The 20,297-nt window shown below is 40.0% G+C and overlaps 2 protein-coding genes across 3 annotated transcripts in view; one reads left to right on the forward strand and one right to left on the reverse strand.

Annotated features, from left to right (window-relative positions):
• Positions 1-6,394: 6,394 nt before the first annotated feature.
• The window catches only part of LOC141434710 (peroxisomal leader peptide-processing protease), a 30,190-nt gene continuing 16,287 nt past the window's right edge, over positions 6,395-20,297 (reverse strand). For both annotated transcript variants that reach the window (XM_074097148.1, XM_074097149.1), the window contains exons 4-11: positions 14,462-14,565; positions 13,772-13,899; positions 12,124-12,290; positions 10,842-10,948; positions 10,105-10,273; positions 9,533-9,674; positions 8,226-8,386; positions 6,395-6,969 (exon numbers count right to left, since the gene is read on the reverse strand). In XM_074097148.1, the coding sequence (XP_073953249.1) occupies positions 6,884-6,969; positions 8,226-8,386; positions 9,533-9,674; positions 10,105-10,273; positions 10,842-10,948; positions 12,124-12,290; positions 13,772-13,899; positions 14,462-14,565 (1,064 nt within the window). In that variant the 3' untranslated portion in view covers positions 6,395-6,883. The remainder of the gene's footprint in view (positions 6,970-8,225; positions 8,387-9,532; positions 9,675-10,104; positions 10,274-10,841; positions 10,949-12,123; positions 12,291-13,771; positions 13,900-14,461; positions 14,566-20,297) is intronic.
• On the forward strand, positions 14,950-20,151 carry LOC141434622 (NADH dehydrogenase [ubiquinone] 1 alpha subcomplex subunit 11-like). Its single transcript, XM_074097049.1, has 5 exons — positions 14,950-15,396; positions 15,923-16,026; positions 17,988-18,097; positions 18,660-18,866; positions 20,041-20,151. The coding sequence occupies exons 1-5, from the start codon at positions 15,310-15,312 to the stop codon at positions 20,067-20,069; spliced, it is 537 nt and encodes a 178-aa protein (XP_073953150.1). The 5' UTR covers positions 14,950-15,309; the 3' UTR covers positions 20,070-20,151.

Here is a 20,297-nt window from a genome sequence, read left to right on the forward strand (position 1 = left end):
CTGCACAAATCTGCGAAGCAATTCAATGGTGTGTGTGAAGTTCCCAATCCGCACTGGGCCCGCGTGGGAACTATGGCCCAAGCCCTCTTGTTCTGAGAGGAGGCCTGTGCCCAGCAGTGATACGTATATAGGCTGGGATGATGATGATGATGAATAACTAAAATATTTTAATGTTTGCCATTATTATATTATAAATTTGTCACAGAAAATAACTTGCGAAGATTTCGACGGCGAAATGCACGATTATTATATTTTAAAGTGTAATAAATTCGCATTCTCCATTATTGCACAAAAAAGTTCACAGACGCGTGTCTCAAGCGGATGGCACTCGCGCTCGCACTGGTCCCAACCGGTCCGAGATATCGTGTCCGTGAACAGTGTGTATGTATGCGTTGCTAGAGCGCACTTTGTATGGAGATAGATTTCTGTAACCTATCTGTTTTGTGGTAACTTGTAGCTTCGTGAAATAGGGGCACTGGTCATACAATAGTAATATTAAGGGCTTTTAATAGAATATTAAATTATATATTAAATTATACATATACGTGTAGCAGACTACATTACTGATTCATAGTACATAAAATAACAACAATGGGGCCTTTATTCTTCCGGCCTTCGACTTTTGAAACAATTGCTAAAATTTATGATTAAAAAAAACAGCAGCTAGTGTGTTGAACAAGACAAATGAACAGTAACGTAAGACTCGTCTTAAAATTATAATATATTGGTTTTTATTGTTACATATTTGCAAATCCTGTTTTTGTATTACCTGCTTACTGTCTTGTATTACCTCAGCATTTAGTGGACCCATTATTAGGGTTTGTCGCTTGGTTCTCTGAAAGATGTAATTAATATACCCAATATTAATAAATACCGTCATCGTCACTACTTTGAAAAAATCTCGTACCTAAAATCAATATGTCAACAAAATTGAACTGTTGCTATGAAGATGAGCTCTGGTTGAGTTAGAAACGCGTCAGTGTAGTGTGGTGGTGGTGATACATGGGTTTGTGTGATTTGTGTGTGTTCTTACAGTGTGGAGGTGCAAGAACTGCATGAACACGCATATCTTGCATAAACTTAGCTATCATAAGGTTGCGGGTGAGCAAAATAAATTCTTTCAGTTCATTGATATGCACTTCTGCAAAGTAACGCCGGATTCAATAAATTAGGCGAAATATATGTTAGATGGCGTTAGTATCAGGTCCCTTTGACGTTAGTCTTGCTATGATTGGCTTTTTGATTAAATTAACCAATCACAAACGTAACACAAACGTCAGAGGTGTCAAACCAACTAAACTAATCACGATGTAATAGGCCCGTTTTGACAGCTGTCATCTCAGTACAATTTATATTATTTATTCCTCTTAATGGCGGCCACAAGGCTTGGGCCAATGTCAGTTAAATTAAAGAAAAATATATTCTTCTTATTCACGTTGTACGGTGATTGTAGTTTTTGCAACTTGATAGCAAAATTCCAGAAACCACGCGGAGACAACTTGCGCATTAAAAAATGTCAGACACGAGGCAATATAGAATTTTGTGATCACTGTTCACTGTTAAGGTTAATCGCCGCATAAAACACTATCAAAATTATACTTCAACTAGCCAAAGAAGCAGAAATACCAAAATTAGATATCGTCTACATCCGCCATGTTCGCATGCTACATATTACATACATACATTACATACATTTATAACCTGCAATGGATAAATTGTACTGAGATGACAGCTGTCAAAACGGGCCTATTACATCGTGATTAGTTTAGCCTGCCGCAGAAACCATCATTGTATAGAATATTAGTTCCAGTTTCAACCACTGCTCATTTTGCCGTTTCGAGAAATGTAAAGGCGTCCTCACACCTGTTCGTTTTTATTGCGTGTACGGTTTTTTGATCCCGTGTCGGTAGGTGTGAGGAGACCCTAAGTCGTATAAATAGAAACTAAATGGTTGCCAAAAACTAAGGAATAAAATGAGAGCTTAGGTACGCTTAAAATGAACTTAAATTACTACCTTACGCCTACGACTTATGACTGTTATACATATGTTATAAAAGTATATTTTAATAAAAGAGTTAAGTAACCTGCTCATTTATAACTTATGTAGGCGATTTTCCCTTGTAAAATAACATTGCTTTACTTTTTCCAGTCTCTGTTTCTGTCTTCAATAAAATTGATTGATGAATGTTACGTTTCGTTTTACGTTAGATAAAAAAACTACCTAAACTCGAGGCAAATATAAAATTGTATTGTTTTCCATGAATGAATGGTGTATACAGAATACAGACCTGTGAAAAATAACATGCAATTCAACATCGTAAATGTGCAGGTCCCTGTTTCTCAAAGCATATTAGTGTTTTGTCTCATAAATTGTATGAAAAAATGACACAAAACACGAATATTATTAGACTTTTATGTTTCGAGAAACTGGGCCCAGGACGTTCCCTGCGCGTATTTGTTACCGATTGAAATGTTTGAGCTTTTATTTCTAACATTGGAAGTAAATGCTTTATAGTAAACCTGAAATGCTATTTATAAAGAACTAGCTAGTGCCTGCAGCTTCGCCCCCGGTGTAGTTTTTTTTTTTAAATTTCTAAATCTTTTTTCTCCTGACAACAGCAAACACAACAAAAAAAGAATTAGCGAGATCGGTCCAGCCGTTCTCGCGTGATGCCGTGACCAAGGGAAATAGGGATTCATTTTTATACACCGTGGGCCCGAATAACCCTAGGGATATTAACAGGGTATTTCTGACGATAATACGAGTAAAAAATGTTATATGAACATAGGTTCAATTATGTACTTTAATTAAAATTATTTTTTAGAACAAAATAATTCAAATAAGCTTAGCACGGCCTTGTGAACAAGTCTTTAGTTAAGAGAGTGAGTAAGAGGAACCAATCTGACGTGACAATCAGTAATCATTTTTACGTTGACATTTAGTACATACTTAGGGTGTATTACACTTGAGATTTTTCTACTTATGATTTTTCTTAAATAACGATTATCTCAAAAACGGGTTGTTATGACTACATGTTATACTACTTTAAATACTCCAATTGGGCTCTAAAATCGATGGTTAAAATCCCTCGGTTATTCGGGCCCACGTTGTATATTAAGATAATCGGCTAAATCTCACAACATGGCTTTAGCTCTTGACAATGTAATTTTGAAGCATTTAATTCAAATAGTACCTACATGTGCTTTTTCAAAAAATTTCATGATATTAATGTGGACGATACTTTTTTCATTGTACGATACGTATCACCAGTCATACATAATCTACATTTCGAGATTTCTTGTTGTTAAAACGCACGTTTCGAAAGCGTGCACTCTAAAACGCCCAATGTGTACCAGAGGCCGTATTGCCTAACGTTTCCGGCGATAGCGATCGCTGTCAAATGACAGATTTCGCATACAAAAACTGTCATTTGATTGCGATCGCGAACGTCAGAAACGTTAGGCAATTCGGCCTCATGTCTTAGTTATTGAGTTGTTGTGAAAGTGCCTGGTGTTGCTTGCAGTAGGAGATTTAATCTCAATTCTTGATGTATGTAGTAATAGAATCACATAAAATTCAGCCGATGGTGTTTTTTTATTATTATTAACACATATTTTAATTTTTGTGTTCAATTATTTATTTGTCATTTCTTAAAACTTTTGTACGTTAGATTGTATAGTGTGTAATTTTTATGAGGTAAATAAATGAATTTAAATTTTAATCTCATGACAATAAACTGATATTTTTCGGCTTGTAGCTTTATCTATACCTGCATTCGGTCTCTTTCGATTCAGTTTAATTGGTAAGAGTTGGATGTAATGCAGGTCTTGCGTCTATTAAAAAGACAGTCTAGATTTTTTACAAAAACAGCGTTAGAATAATTTAGATCTCTATGTACAAAATGTAATATTTTTTTTATTTTACACCGAATTATTCCATTATAATTGAAATAATCTCTTTCAGTTACGTTTGTTTACTTTTACTTCCACCACGACTGCGCAGGACGTGCGATGCAATGAGTGTCTTTGTTCACCGTTCATTGCGTATGTTGCCAGGCAGCCACTATTCAGTAATCATATTAGGCACGCAATGGACAGTGAAGCGCTCATTATGCGCTTATTCGGTGTATTATGGTAATTTTTACTAGTATACCCTACAACAATATCTGGCGACAATGTTTTTTATGTTAATGTGTGTTTAGGATTGGATAGTCCTGTGGGGGTTTCGGGACAGGCGATTGTCGCTAGATGGCGTTAGTAACGTGAAGTCTATTTGACGTGAGGCTTTCTTGCGATTGACTCATTTAGTTATTTACCCAATCAGAAACGTGAGGCAAATGTCAAAGCTGTCAAACGGACTTCACGAAACCAGGGCCAACTGGCTTGTCACAGCAGGGCTACTACGAAATTCGAAAATCGAAGTTCGTATCGTACCGTCCCGCCGACGCTTATATTATTTAACACCAGAGTGAAAGGGACGGTACGATATGAACTTCGATTTTCGAATTTCGTAGTAGCCCTCCAGAAACTCGTTCTAACCTTTAGAGTTACCATGTGTTGCTTGCATAGCACTTTTTTTACTAAAACGCTGATTTATACCAAGTATTATTAAATAAGAGGCTAAAATATGACTGTATTCATGAATGTACATTCCTGTAACAAGACTTTATTTCATTATGATAATTGGTATTATTGCCACTATTTGTTTAACTTCAGTAGTTTTCTTTTAAACAACAACATTCCCTATTCGTCTGGTGAGCCTCTTGTGTTTATAATGAGAATGCAGATGATCCTTTGAGAGGCCAACCGTAGGGTAGTTTACCCACTCTATAGATAACACACTACATATTTCTTTAGTTAAAAAACTTAGTAGGTACAGCTCTTCCAAGTAGTAGTGGAAATAATAAGGGGTATCTTAATTGGGTACCTTAAGTTTTCTGAGATGGTCCACATTCGATAGTAGACTTATTAATTATCGATAGTAGCTCACTCATGTAGATAGTTTTTTTTCGCTTGCCGTTTTTTTATAAAAATAATTTGAAACTTTATTTCGGTTTTGTGACTTGGTCTGTTTGATTGAAAAAAAAAATTGGTCATATTGACAGCTGTCAGTTGTCAAATGTCGACTTACAACGACACATCGTAGGGCCGCCACATACATTCGTAATTTCGATTCGGAATTCCGCAAATACATCACACACATACGTTTATTTCAATTTTGTACGCACAGGCTACCATACGGAATTCAGAATCGGAAAAAACTTCGGACGGAAAACTACTGTTTATATGTGGTAGGTCCATAGGTTTGTATGGATTTACTGCGTTCGGAATTCCGAATCGAAATTCCGAAACGGAGTTCCGAATGTATGTGGCGGCCTGTATCTACATACGTACGTCGACATTTGATAACTGACAGCTGTCAAACCGATCTCTTTTTTTTAAATCAAATAGATCAAGGCACAAAACCTATTAATCTTACGAAACGTGCGGTTTGCCGAAATAAAGTGTCAATCTATTTTTCAAAGAAAACGGAAAGTGGAAAAAAATATCCATCTTCAAGAGTGAGCTATACTATAAGTCTACTATCGATAAAAAATATAATATGGACCACCCTAGAAAACTTAAGGTACCCAATAGGCGAAATTTCGCTAGATGGCGTTAGTATCAGTATCGTGAGGTCCTTTTGAGGTTTCAGCCTAGCTTGCGATTGCCTCATTCAGTCAACCAATCAAAAAGGTGACACGATACTAGCGCCATATAGTCTGTCATAGAAACAGTCGTTGTAGCTCATGGAGCAAGTGACTTTTCTAATTTTGAACATCAACTTATCTTTATGGACAAGTACTACTGGATGCAAAAGGGTATTTCCTGAGTTTTTACTTATATATTATCTGCTCTCTTCTTTTAGGAATTTATTCTTTCTTTTTCCAACAAGTCAAAATATATTTTTTGTTAGTTTAAGTTTTTGTACCACCTGCATGTTTAAGTTAAGGTTTGTCACAATTATTAAAGGTGTCTAATTGTACTTACTTTGTCACATGATATTACGGTATGTGAATAAGACTGCATTTATACAGCAACTATTTTGATTTTGAATAAACACATATTTTAATGATTTTTGCGTTTTTTTACCCTACACATTCTTCCCGTACACTTTTATATTCTTTAAAAACAAACAATTTTAATGTTTATTAACGGTTTTTTTAAGAAAATAATATTTATCACGAATAATTTTTGCAGTAGACACATTACCTTATATATTAAGAACAGTTCTAACAGATCACATTTTTAATTTTCATTAAATTTTTATGGAATAATCGAGAAAAACTAACAAAAATGCGACGTTACCAGCTCAGCAGGTATAAACGCTCTTAAGCAGCTAAAAAATAAAACATTCAAGTATCACAATTATTTTATTAAATGCATTATAAATTAACCTTTAAAACCAACAAAGTCAAAGGCAAAGTCCACATTCCATTAAGAGAGTCAAATTAATTTCAGTTAAAACATTAACATCAATACACAGCCAAAACTTAAAGGTAGAAACACACTACTAAAACGCCATGCGACGCCTATAGACGCGTGTCAGTACTAATCAATCCCATACCTTTACTATGGCCAGATGCAGATATACGACATGCTACGTGATGACACGTACTCCCAAGTGGGAAAATTTAGTTCTAATTCCCGATGCCATGCGTCGTGGCAGGGCATCCGACGCGTGTCAGTATGTGTGTTTGTACTATTTAACTATCGTAGCGTGTTGTAGCATCGCGTGGCGTGTCTAATATGTGCACGATTCGCACGTCGCATGTTAATATTGTGTGTTTCCACCTTTAATGTTGCAGTTCTGATTATTAAATTATCCTAAACCATTAAAGTATCATATCTTGGATCGGTACGGCAGCAGCCTCCACTGGGACTGGACCATCTCCTGGTGTTTTTCTATTGATTTAAGGTGATCTCCGTCTGAAAAATAAATCAAACTATTATTTTGAACATGAAACTACCGTGAAACTCACTCATATTAAATGATAATGGTCCCGGATAACTCACGTCTTAAAGCAGCCGCCAAGTCGCTGCTCCTAAGAAGAAGGGCTACGGATTAGCCCGAAACATGTCGAGCTAAAGTCGATTTAAGACGTGAGTTATCCGGGACAATATCATTTAATACAATCTATTATTGAAATATTCTTCGGATCTTTGGGTTAAATAAGCTTTAAAAATAAAAACTAAGTCACGTCCGACTTAGATTGGAACTCTAAGGGCTGTTTCACCATCCATTGATTAGCGTTAACCGACGGTTAAATGTGATGCCGTCTCCGTCTATTCGAACAAAACAAAAAGAGACGGCATCACACCTAACCGTCAGTTAACTCTAATCAATGGATGATGAAACAGCCCCTAAACCTCCAGTTCACAAGTCCATCACTACTATTTAAACCATCACTCTGTTGATAGTTATCGAAGTTACCGACTTTATTACGCGTGAAATTTTCACTAAACTTCAACATTATAATTCGAAAACACGCGTTGATAAAATCAAGATAGATCAATGAGGGTTTTTCGACAGGCGAAATATCGCTATCGCTAGATGGCGTTAGTATCGTGAGGTCGGTTTGACGTTTCAGTCTTGCTTGCGATTGGATTTAGCCAATCACGAGCGCGACGCAAATGCCGAACATACCTCACGATACTAACGCCATCTAGCGATTCGCCTGTCAGAAAACCCTCATAGTTCGCCCCGAAAGCCCTCGCTAATTTAGTTTCCGAGGTTCCCGATATAAATAATCCATCCTTCCCATCTCGGTCGCACTACACGAGCGGCGGGAGCGGCGGCCGAATCTCAGGCGGCTGTGAAGCGGGAGAAGTATGCCCCATTGGGTTCGGGGTATTCGTTCCCGTGGCGGTGGAGACGGCGGGCTGCTGGGGGGCGGATGCAAGGCGTTTTGTAGGTGATTTGGGCCGTCGACTCAGGCAAAAAGGGGAGGACCCTCGCTCCGAGTCATTTCTGGTGCAAAGGCTGTCCATAGCTATCCAACGTGGAAATGCCGCGAGCGTTATGGGCACCTTTGTGGCGGGAATGGGGAGGGGCGAGTTATTTGACTAGGTTTTCTATTGTTATTATTATTATCTTCTTATTGTAAAATTGCTGAATAAACTTTCTCAAATAATCCATAAATACAACAATTTCTTGTTTAAAGATATAAGATAGCTTTGTGTACCTTTGTCTGTGATAAATTGCTGCACGGAGTCCACGAATGCCCGTGCTGGCACCGCCATGTTGATGTAGGGGTAGCACGCGCCGGTAGTGGTCTTGGCGTTGCTGACGATCACACCCAGGACTTCTACTTGCGTGTCGATTAATCGGAAGATTGGGCCGCCGCTGAAATAGCATCGTTTTGTAAATAACACTTGTTTGCGGCATTTTTTGTGTACACTCGAGTTCATAAACTTGTGAGCAAAATTTTGATCAAAAATATCTGAACACGACTCTATTGATAACGGCGTAGAAGCGTGTTCAGATATTTTTGATCACTAGTTGCTCACTAGTTTATGAACTCGACTGTACACTTAGGGGCTGTTTCACCATCCATTGATTAGTGTTAACTGACGGTTAAATGTGATGCCGTCTCCGTCTATTCGAACAAAGCAAATAGATACGGCATCACATTTAAACGTCAGTTAACACTAATCAATGGATAGTGAAACAGCCCCTTAAACTAGTTTTCTAATGACGTTCGGAATTCGAAATGAACGATCGGTTTTCGTTTTGTTTCTAACCTGAATCTTCAGGAAAACGGAGAAAACCGACGAGCCCTGAGCGACATTAACTTTCTGAGGCCGTATTGCTTTTAATGCGTCAGCGCATTAACCATCTCTTTCTGGCCTCGTGTTAATCCGTGTGACAGAAAGAAGTGGTGAAAGCGATTGTGGTTTCAAGTGTGTTATACAATAAATCTTCTAGCTGTATTGTACATGTCTTTACATTCTTCCATTGTTTAGTTTAGATTGTTGAATTAAACATTTCTTTTAGTAACAGTAATTTATTAAATAACACACAAACTGGTACAAGCTCATGGCGGTTCATTAGACAGACTGACTACACTAGTGTTGCCAGTGTAATTTTTTGTATTAGACAAGTTCCCGGGACAGTCCAACTTTTTTTTTATCCGGTTCGAATGACCACTTGTCAGTTTAGATCGTTTTTAATTAAATAAATCTTTTAGTGAAACAAACAGTAATTTATTAAATAACACACAAATTAGTACAAGCTCATGGCCTCTCATGGCGGTGCATTAGGCAGACTGACTACACCGGTGTTGCCAGTGTAATTTTTTGTATTAAACACCATAATATTGCAAAAGGTTTTTAGGTTATTTTAACTGAACACCCTTTTAAAAGGTTTTTTAAAAGGCTTTTGTACGAGCTAGATATGCAATTATGCACTATCTCAATGGACTTCTCGCACCTGCATCTGTCTGGGATGTATTTGCAAGCAGTTGGATAATTGTGTTAACCGAAATGTTACCTGAAGCCAGACTGAACGCAGCATGAGGTCTGTATCATGGAGGGCGACACGTTGTTGATGTGGCCGACCGTTACGTTAGGCTTTAGACCTTCCAGATTGTTCTCGTTGAAGTAAGGGTACCCTGCTGCCAGTATTGATTCGCCTGGATAGAACAAATATAGGCAGGTAAGAAATTGTTAACATTATACCCTACTTCGCTAGATGGCGTTAGTGTTGTTGGGTTCGTTGGACGTTAGTCTTGCTTGTGATTGGCTCATTTATTTAACCAATCACAAGCGCGACATAAATGTCTAAGTTGCCAAACGGACATAATGCGAAGTAATATAGTCTATATCATAAACTTATTATTACTAGCGGTCTGTACCTACCCCATTAGCAAGGGTCGATCCAGCTTCATAGCCACGGGAGGTCAAATTTAAGTTAACTATTTTTTCGCAAAAACATTAACATGATTTTGTAAAATAGGTACACATAATAATGTCATGACCCCATGACCCCCCTCCCCCTCCCTGGGTCCAACTTGCCCATCGGCTAAGAAATTGAAATAAAGACTTAAATACAGTATAACCTACCCTTCGCAGCTGGCTTGTCAGCAAACACGGCGGGCAGCAGATGCATCCAGTTCTCAGGGTTAGTGTAGAGCAGAGCCAAGTCGTAAGGGCGATCATCGTTTGTCTTATATCGCACTATCGCTGTCTCTTTCACGTCTTGGCAGTACAATGATACTTTGTGGCTTATGTACTGTGGAAAAGCAATAGTGGATTGTTCATAATGATGGAAGTCTCGTGATCATGGCGCATGCAGCTGTGCCGAAATATCGAGCTTCTTTAAAATCAACCCGAATTTAAATCATAAAATTAATTGTCTATATTTTCATTAAGATGATCCTTCACACAGTCACGCCTGCTTCAACAAATTGTCTATCCTGCTGTATTTTTACAAGCTTTTATTTAGTTTCACCTGTCCCGTTGTTTGTCTGTCTGTAATCAAATCTTGCAAGTTAAATTCGACCAACTTCCAGTACTTCGATTGACTTGAAATTTGATAAGTATACTTATGAAAATTGCGTGACAATACAATAATCTGGTAGTGACATCCTGGTAGTCCGGCCAGGATCGTCTCCGCATGACGGAACTCTTCAACGGTTAATGGCATCGACTTGAAATTTAGTATGCAAATGTAGTTTGGGTGACAATGCAAGTACAGTCAACAAAAAGTCCAGTCAGCAAAAAAAGCTTGTATTAAAAATGAAATTTTTACCAAAAACTTATTATTACGTTAAAAATTATGATAATATTAGACAACATACAGTTTTGACGACGTGTGCACACGTGATCACGTAGCCTCCTCCGAGGTACACCCCGGCGCCCCAGGCGTTGCCGCACCGCACCAGTACCGTTGTACGATCTATTTTATCTGCAAAGAAAAAAAATAACGGTTCAAAATACAGTACCTATAGTACGTACAGTTGCCCAGCTGAGTTGTAATGCGGGTCCAATCGGCTCGCAATATTGGAAGTCCGAACTTAAGGCACTTGTCCCACCGCCGACGATGAGCGAGAAGCGAGTAGAGCGAGTAAATAGAAACGAGTGGGTGAGCAGCGATAAGCGAGTGTAGTTTTGTCGCTGGCTGTAAGCGAGTGTTCGGGTGCGACGGGCGATTACTCGCTCCACTCGACTCGCTCGTGCGGGGCGGCCGCCAAGCTGACATCGCTGAGCGAGTATCTATAGCTCAGCGAGTTTTATAGCTCTTGTCGCTGCGACAAAAGATGTAAGAGCGAGTTCTCGCCGACAGTGTGAACAGCCAGCGATCAACTATTAATATATGTGTCTCTTTTACTCACACAGCATCCATCTTTTGTTCGTTTCTTGAGCGAGAAAATAGTCGATAGCCAATCGTTTCCTCGCTGGCGGTGAGACAACTGCCTGATGTTTGTCAGATCAGAACGATCGTTTGCCATAACTCTTTTTTCTCTGAATCCAATAATTGTTCAGAATTGTTATAAAACAAACCTAACCTATAGTTTTCTATAGGATGACAATTTAAAAAATTCAGAAAACGTAAGGTTCCAGTGGGAAAAAATTATGACAAACAATGATTCGGACAAAAATTACGGTATGGCTAGCGAAGAGTATGCGAACTTTGGCGCTCCCGAAGGGTGGCTCAGATCTTTCTTTACATATTGGCGTTTTACGTCTAATAATTTGATGCTTTTCGAGATGGTGGATCGCCAAGATGACCTCTTAATTCTTAATATTCTAATTCACCCATATGTTAAATAAATAAATATAAATATCACGGGACAATTCACACCAGTTGACCTAGTCCCAACCTAGACCTAGCAAAGCTTGTGTTATGGGTACTAAGCAACGGATAAATATAATTGTATAGATAGATACATACTTAAATACATATTAAACACCCAAGACCCGAGAACAAACATTCGTATTTTTCATACAAATATCTGCCCCGACGCGGGAATCGAACCCGGGACCTCAAGCTTCGTAGTCAGGTTCTCTAACCACTAGGCCATCTGGTCGTCTAAAACTACTAATGTTGATGATGATGATGATGATGAGTGTGTCAGTCACCCAGTATCTCCTGGTAGCGGCGCGGCGGCGGCTGGCGCGGCAGGCGGGGCGGCGCCACGCGCAACTTAGCAGACAGCACGGACACGAGCGGCGCCACCAGCGTCAGCCCCACCCACTCCCCCCGCCACCACGATACGCTGCACACCACGGCACCAATCAGCTCTTTACTACAACAATATATTAAAAAGTTTCAACCGGTTAATTCTTCCGGTTTTTCCTGTGCCCTTAGTGTAAGTTTTCGGTTACAAAATACGTCTCGATCGCGTTCTCGTTAAAATCTCAATTTTTATGCAAACACGAACAGCGCCTCTAGCGGAACGTTTGCGATGTTCGTGTTTCCATACAAATTGAGATTTTAACGCGAACGCGATCGAAACGTATTTTATTTTGTAAACGAAAACTTACACTAAGGGTACTGGTCATATTTTTTACGAATTGGCTGTAGATTTTGATGTCGTTTTCGATTATTTGTTAAAGTTCCTGTACTTCTACCAGATAACTAAAAACTGTATCATAATCTTCGCTTGACGTGTTCTATCCACTCTCGCCGTACCATATCGGGTAAAACGGCCTAATTATGCTCTTGTTGTACAATTTACTATTGTTATTATTATTATTTTTTACATAAAACTGACCGTAATTGACCCCTATCTCACCTGATGTTAAGTGCAGATTAAGCCAAAGGTGTATCTCACTGGTACAGTAACAGCCTATTCACTCTAGCCTTGAAGAACTATTTCAGTTTTAGACTTTTCAATTTTATCAAAATCTATCCAGCCGTTTAAGCGTGAAGGATTGGGTAATACCCACACAAACTATCGCATTTATAATATTAGTACCTAGAATTAAAGCTTTTCTTTGTTGACTGTGCAATTTGTTGTGCGTCGTCCATCGCGAGCTACCCGCCACACCTCGGGGTATTATTATTATTTTTATTCGACAGGATGGCAAACGAGCAAGCGGATCTCCTGGTGGTAAGAGATCACCGCCGCCCATAAACATCTGCAACACCAGGGGTATTGCAGACGCGTTGCCAACCTAGAGGCCTAAGATGGGATACCATATTTTATTATTAGTTTATTGAAAAAAGCTGTACATTTAATGCAAAGTCCTTATATCTGTTTTTCTACTCCCTTAGATAGGCCAAACCTGTGTTCTACCCCTCACATCACAGAGTTAGATGTGTGTACGTACCTACATAAGAAAAAGAGAAAACATGGTACGTATAAAAAAAACAAATCTAAACAAAAAAGTGTGTGAGAGAGAGTATTTGCGGCGCTTGAGAACTTGGGCCTGGTCAGCTGCAGCCCCGGCTTGTGAGCGGGTTGCCTGAATGTGGGACTGCGCGAAAGTGTCGACACACGTTGCGTCCCACACCAGAGCCCTACCCAGCTTCCATGGCACCAGAGTAGCCCCGTCGGGGCGCTTACCATCGTCTCTGGCCATGCCAACGGGTTCAAGGATTGCGGGCACAGAGACGGTGGCAAGCGAGCGGCGGACCAGGTCATTGATGGTGCCATGGCGGAATAAGCGACCAGCGCTTTTGGGGCATGAGAGGCCGTGACGTCCCAGCTGATCTACGTGGTATGGTAATTGATTTTTGTCTTAGTGGGCGTGTGTGTGTCTATAGTTTGCTGCTGAAACTTACTTGGGTACTTCCGCGAAGACGGGCCCTCCCTCGGAGCCCAGTGCCGTCGAAGCGTCGGTGAGGAGCAGCGAGGGCCTCCGCCCGACCACGCCGCATACGGCTCCCCGTGTCGCTGAGTTTAAGAACGTCTACAAAGTTTCAGTTAAAAGCGTTATTCTCAGATAACAAAAAAAACAGCGATTCAAAAGTTAACCCTCCTCATACTTACCTAATTATTTTTTACTAGCTTTTGCCTTCTCAATTTTCAAATTGCTTTCTTGGGACTGGATATGAGGCTATACATATCATTTTAGGTATATTTTACAAATAATGATTCAAATATCTGGAGGAGCCCAAACTTGGTATGTTTTGAATATATATAATGAAGGTGATAGGACCTTGTGCAAGGTCGGCCCGGATTGCTACCACCATTTTGCTCGCTAATCCTGCCGTGAAGCAGCAGTGCTTGCACTGTTGTGTTTCGGCGTGGAGTACTCTCCAAAACAACCGGTGAAATTACTGGCACTTGAGGTATCCCATCTTAGGCCTCTAGGTTGGCAACGCATCTGCAATCACCTACAATATTTTTTGGCGTACCGCTAGCACTTTTACGACATCCACGGAAGAAATGGAAAGGTGTAAGTAATTCTAATCCGACACCGCACGTGTAGTAAAATAAGGTGGTAAAAATATAAGAATTAAAGAAATTACCTCGCATCCAAAAGGCGTCGAATGAACCTCCACAGCTGAGCCTCGGTCGGGCGGCGGTCGCACCAAGTCCAACAACTCCGACAGCGGCCTCAGTGGCCTGAAGCCTGAAACAAAATATATCCCTGTTTCACTCTGTCCCTGAAGAACAAGAAAATCTTACTTGTTTATCTTTCTTAAATAGTGTAAAATCACTTCGGGCAATTATATCTACCTATCTAATCTAATACCTTTAGGTAAACGAGCAATTCTTGTGTGTAATCTGAATCTCGGAAACGGCTCCAACGATTTCGATGAAATTTGGTATGTAAGTATATTATAGGGGTTTTCGGGGATGTAAAATCGATCTAGCTTGGTCTTATCTCTGGGAAAACGCTGGTTACTGAGTTTTAACACGAGCGGAGCTCGATCGCCTTTTATCAAGTTGCACCCGTGTACTTACAGTCAAGGAAACTAAATCACATACCAGGGTAGAACTTTTGTCATACCTACTAAAATGTCAGTTGACATCCCATACACTTTGATTTAAATTGATTATGAAAAGGTTCCACCCTGGTACGTGTTTCCTCGACTGTACATAGCCTACACGTAGCCTTTAGCAACATTGTAAAATATAGAACACTAAGGCTGAGTTCCCACCAGAGATGTGCGAAGAAGTTACTCGACTACGGCAAAGCCAAAGGAATATGAGTGTCTCGCGGTAGTTTCATGCTCAAACATACTGTAAATAACTTAGTTTTACAATCAACCTTTCTGAAGAAAAAATTTTGACAAGCTAATGTCGTTTGACATAGGTATTTAACATCGAAACATCCAACATAAAATTGTAATAAATATATTGTTTAATCGTTATGGCGCCGCCACCACCGGTAGAGAAGAAAGTACGGGATTACTACCGGTACTACGACACTCCTGATGGCTGCGATGTTATGAAGAAGGTAAGTAAAGAACAATATTATGGTTGTTGTTGTTTCTTTAAAAAAATATGGCTCTGTCCATCAGAGGACAATTTTGCCAGTGTCTAGTAGTTTTTGCCGTTGTACGGTAAAAAAATTCTAGAAAACGAAATATGAGAGGTAATGGTGGATGAACGATGACAGCCAAAATCAATATTATGGTTATTTCGCCTTTGTACATATATTTCATTGTTTGTCATCTGTGCTTGTTAACTTATTTTGTACAATAAAGAGTTTACATATATACATACATACATACTGTCTCCAAATCAAAACACAGACATTCATTGCCCCTTAACGCATATTTGCCATCATTTATATCAGGTATTGCAAAATATTCACAAAATTATTCTAATTATAAATAAACCCGCGTAACTCATCCAAAAACAGTGACATTTGACCTCTCGCTACACTAGCGCCTCTAGCGGCGAATTCATACGCGATAGCCCTCATTGATCTCACTGCACGCCAATGTGATGGAAGTGCGACCGACCTGTGACTGTTTCAGGCAATGGTGACCACCAGGTATGGCGTCTTGACAGGCATGGTGCTGTCAACCTACGACATTCTGATGTACTCCCACGCCTCGGGGCTTATCCCAGTGTTAAAAAGGTGAGGATTGTTTTTATTTGCGAACTGTACCACATAAACTAATGGGAAGCTAGATTTGGGCAAAATTGCATTCAAATATATATCGAGCAGAGGGTCGTGGGTTCAACCCCGGCTCACACCTCTGATTTTTTTCGAAATTCATGTGCGGAATTATATTTCAAATTTACCACGAGCTTTAAGGTGAAGTAAAACATCGTGAAGAAACCTGCACAAGCCTGCGAAGCAATTCAATGGTGCGTGTGAAGTTCCCAATCCGCACTGGGCCCGCGTGGGAACTATGGTCCAAGCCCTCTTGTTCTGAGAGGAGGCCTGTGCCCAGCAGTGGGACATATATAGGCTGGGATGGTATGATGGTGTGGCATTCGAATATTTGTCGGACTGTCGCTTGTAGGTACAGTCTGCCACAGCGTAGCGTGCAAAAATATCTGACACACCCTACCGGCCCTAAGAAAATTAGCGTCGTATTAGATATGTTGCACGCTTAGTTGTGTCAGATATTGGTGCTGGTAATTGTGCAGAGGTATTACGTGAAGGGGATGCTGCACACATGTGACAGTCGCGCATCCCTCCCCCCTACCTACTCCGGTACTCCCTCCATGATACCTTTATTTTTTAACTTAAAAAAATTGAAAAACTGCCAGCATTGCCATTTAAACCGATATTTATCAAACATAACTAATAACTACCGCAAGAAAAATCGTTTTCACGCAAAAAAAACGTATCCGCGAAATCGGTCTGTCTGTTTGAGAGCTATACGATGCCTCAAACAGCTTTTGGCGTCAAACTTTTACATAACACCCCTCTTTTGTGTGTAATTTTGCGGTGTTTCTAAGCTGTTTCATAAAAATCGTCTCGGGCGTTTTAGAGACATTCAACTTTGATATGACAATATCACGGATTTTCAAATTTTCTATGTTGGTTAGGTTAAGTATGAACTTTTGCGCATTAACAGTCACCGCTACGCATCGCAGTCACGGGCTGGTACCTAACAACGTTGTAATTCATTTATTGAATCAGGCGTTACTTTGCGGAGGTCCATATCAATGAACTAAAACAATTTTTGCTCACCCGCGACCTTATTATAGCTACGTTTATATGCAAAAACCTAGCCGCTACCCGCAACTCCGTCCGCGCAAAATTCGTTTATCGCTATCCCGCGGGAACTATGCAATTTTCCGGCATAAAGCTATCCTATGTCCTTCTCCGGGACTCGAAATATATGTATACCGAATTTCATCTAAATCGGTTCAGTGGTTTAGACGTGATGAAGTGACAAACAAGCAGACATACAAACTTTCGCATTTATAATCCGTTACGGTCTTGCTTGCAATGAGGGCTATCGTTTTTTGTGTTTCTATATGGCGCCACTGTTGCGTGAGGTTTTTTAAGTTTAGCTTTCAAAATCTGTTATTACGGGCGTGAAAACAAAGTTTAGATTAAAATCATCTTTAATACACCTTAAAACCGTACCATAAAATAAAAATATCGTGCAACCACAGCCAAAAACTATGAGATTTGACATTTCGGAGACCTCACGCTACACTAGCGCCTCTAGCGGCGAATTCATACGCGATAGACCTCATTGGCTAATAACTAAATAAGCCAATTGCAAGCTGTGATTGCAAGCAAGACCATAACGTCAAAAACTTCACGATACTAACGCCATCTAGCGATATTTCGCCTGTGTTTTAGCCCTCGTTGTATTAATTTGATCTAACACCAGGTAGCATGGTGAACGGTTGTGTTGCTCTGAAGATGAGCTCTGGTTGAGTTCAAAACGCGTCAGTGTAGTGTGGTGGTGGTGATAGATAGATAGGTTTGTGTGATTTGTGTGTTCTTAGTGTGGAGGTGGAGGAACAGCTTGAACACATTTCTTGCATAAACGTAGCTATCATAAGGTCGCTGGTGAGCAAAGTATTTGTTTCAGTTCGTTGTTGTAATTCATTGACATTATAACCAAGGTATGCACTCCACACGGTGCCCCTCGGGCTGATCGGCGCCACGTTCGCGCTGGTCGCCAACGGTGTGCAGAATGCGAGAGAGAAGGACGACAAGCTTAACTACTTCTTGGGTTAGCTCATCTGTCCTAGCTGTTGCCCGCGACATTGTCTGCAAAGAATCCATTTATCGCTACGCCGGGAAACTATGAAATTTTTCTGGGAAAAAAGATCCTATGTCCTTAGAGTTTCCAACCATGTCCACACAAAAAAGACTTACAAATAGGTTCAGAGCAGAGAGGGTTACGCCCGGGGTTTTTCTATGGGATCTAATCAGGAATGAGGAGATACGTATCGAATGAAGGCCACCGACATAGCCACGCAGATTAACTCGTTGCACTGGCAATGGGCAGGCTATATAGCACGGAGAACAGATGGCTGCTGGGCTGGGGCGGTAAAGTTCTCGAATTTCCATTCGATCCACGTCTCTACCGTGGATTGATAAGATCAGAGAGATTAGAAAATCCACTAATGAGATGCAAGTTCACGCAGGCCGCTTCCAACCAAAGCAACAGGAAGTCTATTGGGGAGCCCTATGTTCTACAGTGGACGTCTTACGCCTGATATGATGATGATGATGATGTAATACGGTTTCGTAAGTTGTCTTGGTTTCATACCAAACATTTCTCGCCATAGGTGGCTTCGCCTGCGGACCTATATGCGCAGCCTACCTGGGCTCTAAGCACATGGCCCTCATAGGCGGCCTGGCCCTGGGTGTAGCTGGTCTGCTGAAGAAAGACGCAATAGACCAGGGCTTCACGCTGGTCCCAGATATGCATGGCCACAAGGGCACTGTGTGGAAATGGAGAATGGACTTCACTTTGGCAGAGGACCCTAGGGATGGTGAGTTGATTGTTTTTCATCTTGGGCATCGGACCAATTGCAATTGCACATCGGTACCAGATCTTTTTCTACATAAGTCAGAGTAAGTTTCCTGTCAGAATTGTGGTCGTTGGTTGTGATAGCTTTTGGTGATTCTCGCTGGAATTTTAATATACCCACATTTCAATTCAACCGCTAGCTGAGGCTGAGAAGACCAGAGGCCACATTGTCTACCGCGGGGCGCTCGTGATCGCATTCGCTATCTCTTTCTATTACCATCCTAAGCCGTGTGGTAGAAAGATGTGGCAAAAACGATTGTGATTCCAAGTGCTATAAGACAATAAGAGCTTTGGTTAAAAGTTAATAAAGCATAGTTAACAATAAAAAGAAATAGGGAATATTACTGCATTGTCCTGCCGTCAGAATGCAGCACTAGCACAAACCGTAAATAGTTTTTTGAATGTCTTCAATGTCCATAGGACGCTATAATATCATATTATTTAATTTTTTTTTCGGAAATATATATAGCTTTAAAATTACTATCGATGTAAATATCATGTTATTTTTCACTTCTCATACTCGTAAAGTTCGTGTTTATGCTGGATCTAGGCGACACAAGATGTCTTTTTATGCTCTTTTTAGTCACTGCATAAAGTCAGTCTAGTGCATAAAGTGAAATCCTCGTCTAAGACCAAGGTAATCGGGTGTTAACAGCCACAAACAAAAAAGTATCTAGATATTTTTTATAATTTTTAATTTATATAAAACTAAAATCAATCAAAATAAATCGATAAACCTAAAAAAATAATTATATAATAATGCATGAAAAATAAAAGGTATTACATAGAAGTGAACAATGGTTTCCACTATTGCTATTTAATTTGCTCGCAATCAAAATTAAAAACAGAGTGTAAAATTCGCGAGCATTAAACCCATTTTCCCTCGACGTCATCCATTATCGCCGTACCGGCTCGGATGGCTATATGAACGTCTCGGGCAAAATGGCTCGTTTTATGCTCTTGTTGTACAATCTACTATTGTTACCTACTAACAAATATCCCATGATCCACCATGGCGCCAAACTATAAACAGAACTAACGTTGACATGGCGGTTTATGCTAGTGTCGTCCCCGCGCAGAGCTTTGCCTAAAAAGTATTCCATTTCGTCTTTCTAACAAAAATCAATTTCTTTCAGAACTCATGCACACCTGCGATAACAACTAATTCAAAAGCTTCAGGTTCAATATTGTCGCATCAATTATGTTATAGTAAAGAATAAAGTGTGACTTTATGTATTTGAAGAGTACCTATTGTATTTTATTTCTCTCACCTTATATGCTTGCCTACTTACCTTACCTTGCCACTGCGGAGCGAGCAAAAATATCTGACACGTCCTCCCAGCCCTAGATATAAAGTCGTATCAAATATTATGCACGCTTTATTGTGCCAGAT

The sequence above is a fragment of the Choristoneura fumiferana genome, chromosome 14 (genome assembly GCF_025370935.1).
Source record: "Choristoneura fumiferana chromosome 14, NRCan_CFum_1, whole genome shotgun sequence".
In the NCBI taxonomy this organism is placed as follows: domain Eukaryota; kingdom Metazoa; phylum Arthropoda; class Insecta; order Lepidoptera; family Tortricidae; genus Choristoneura; species Choristoneura fumiferana.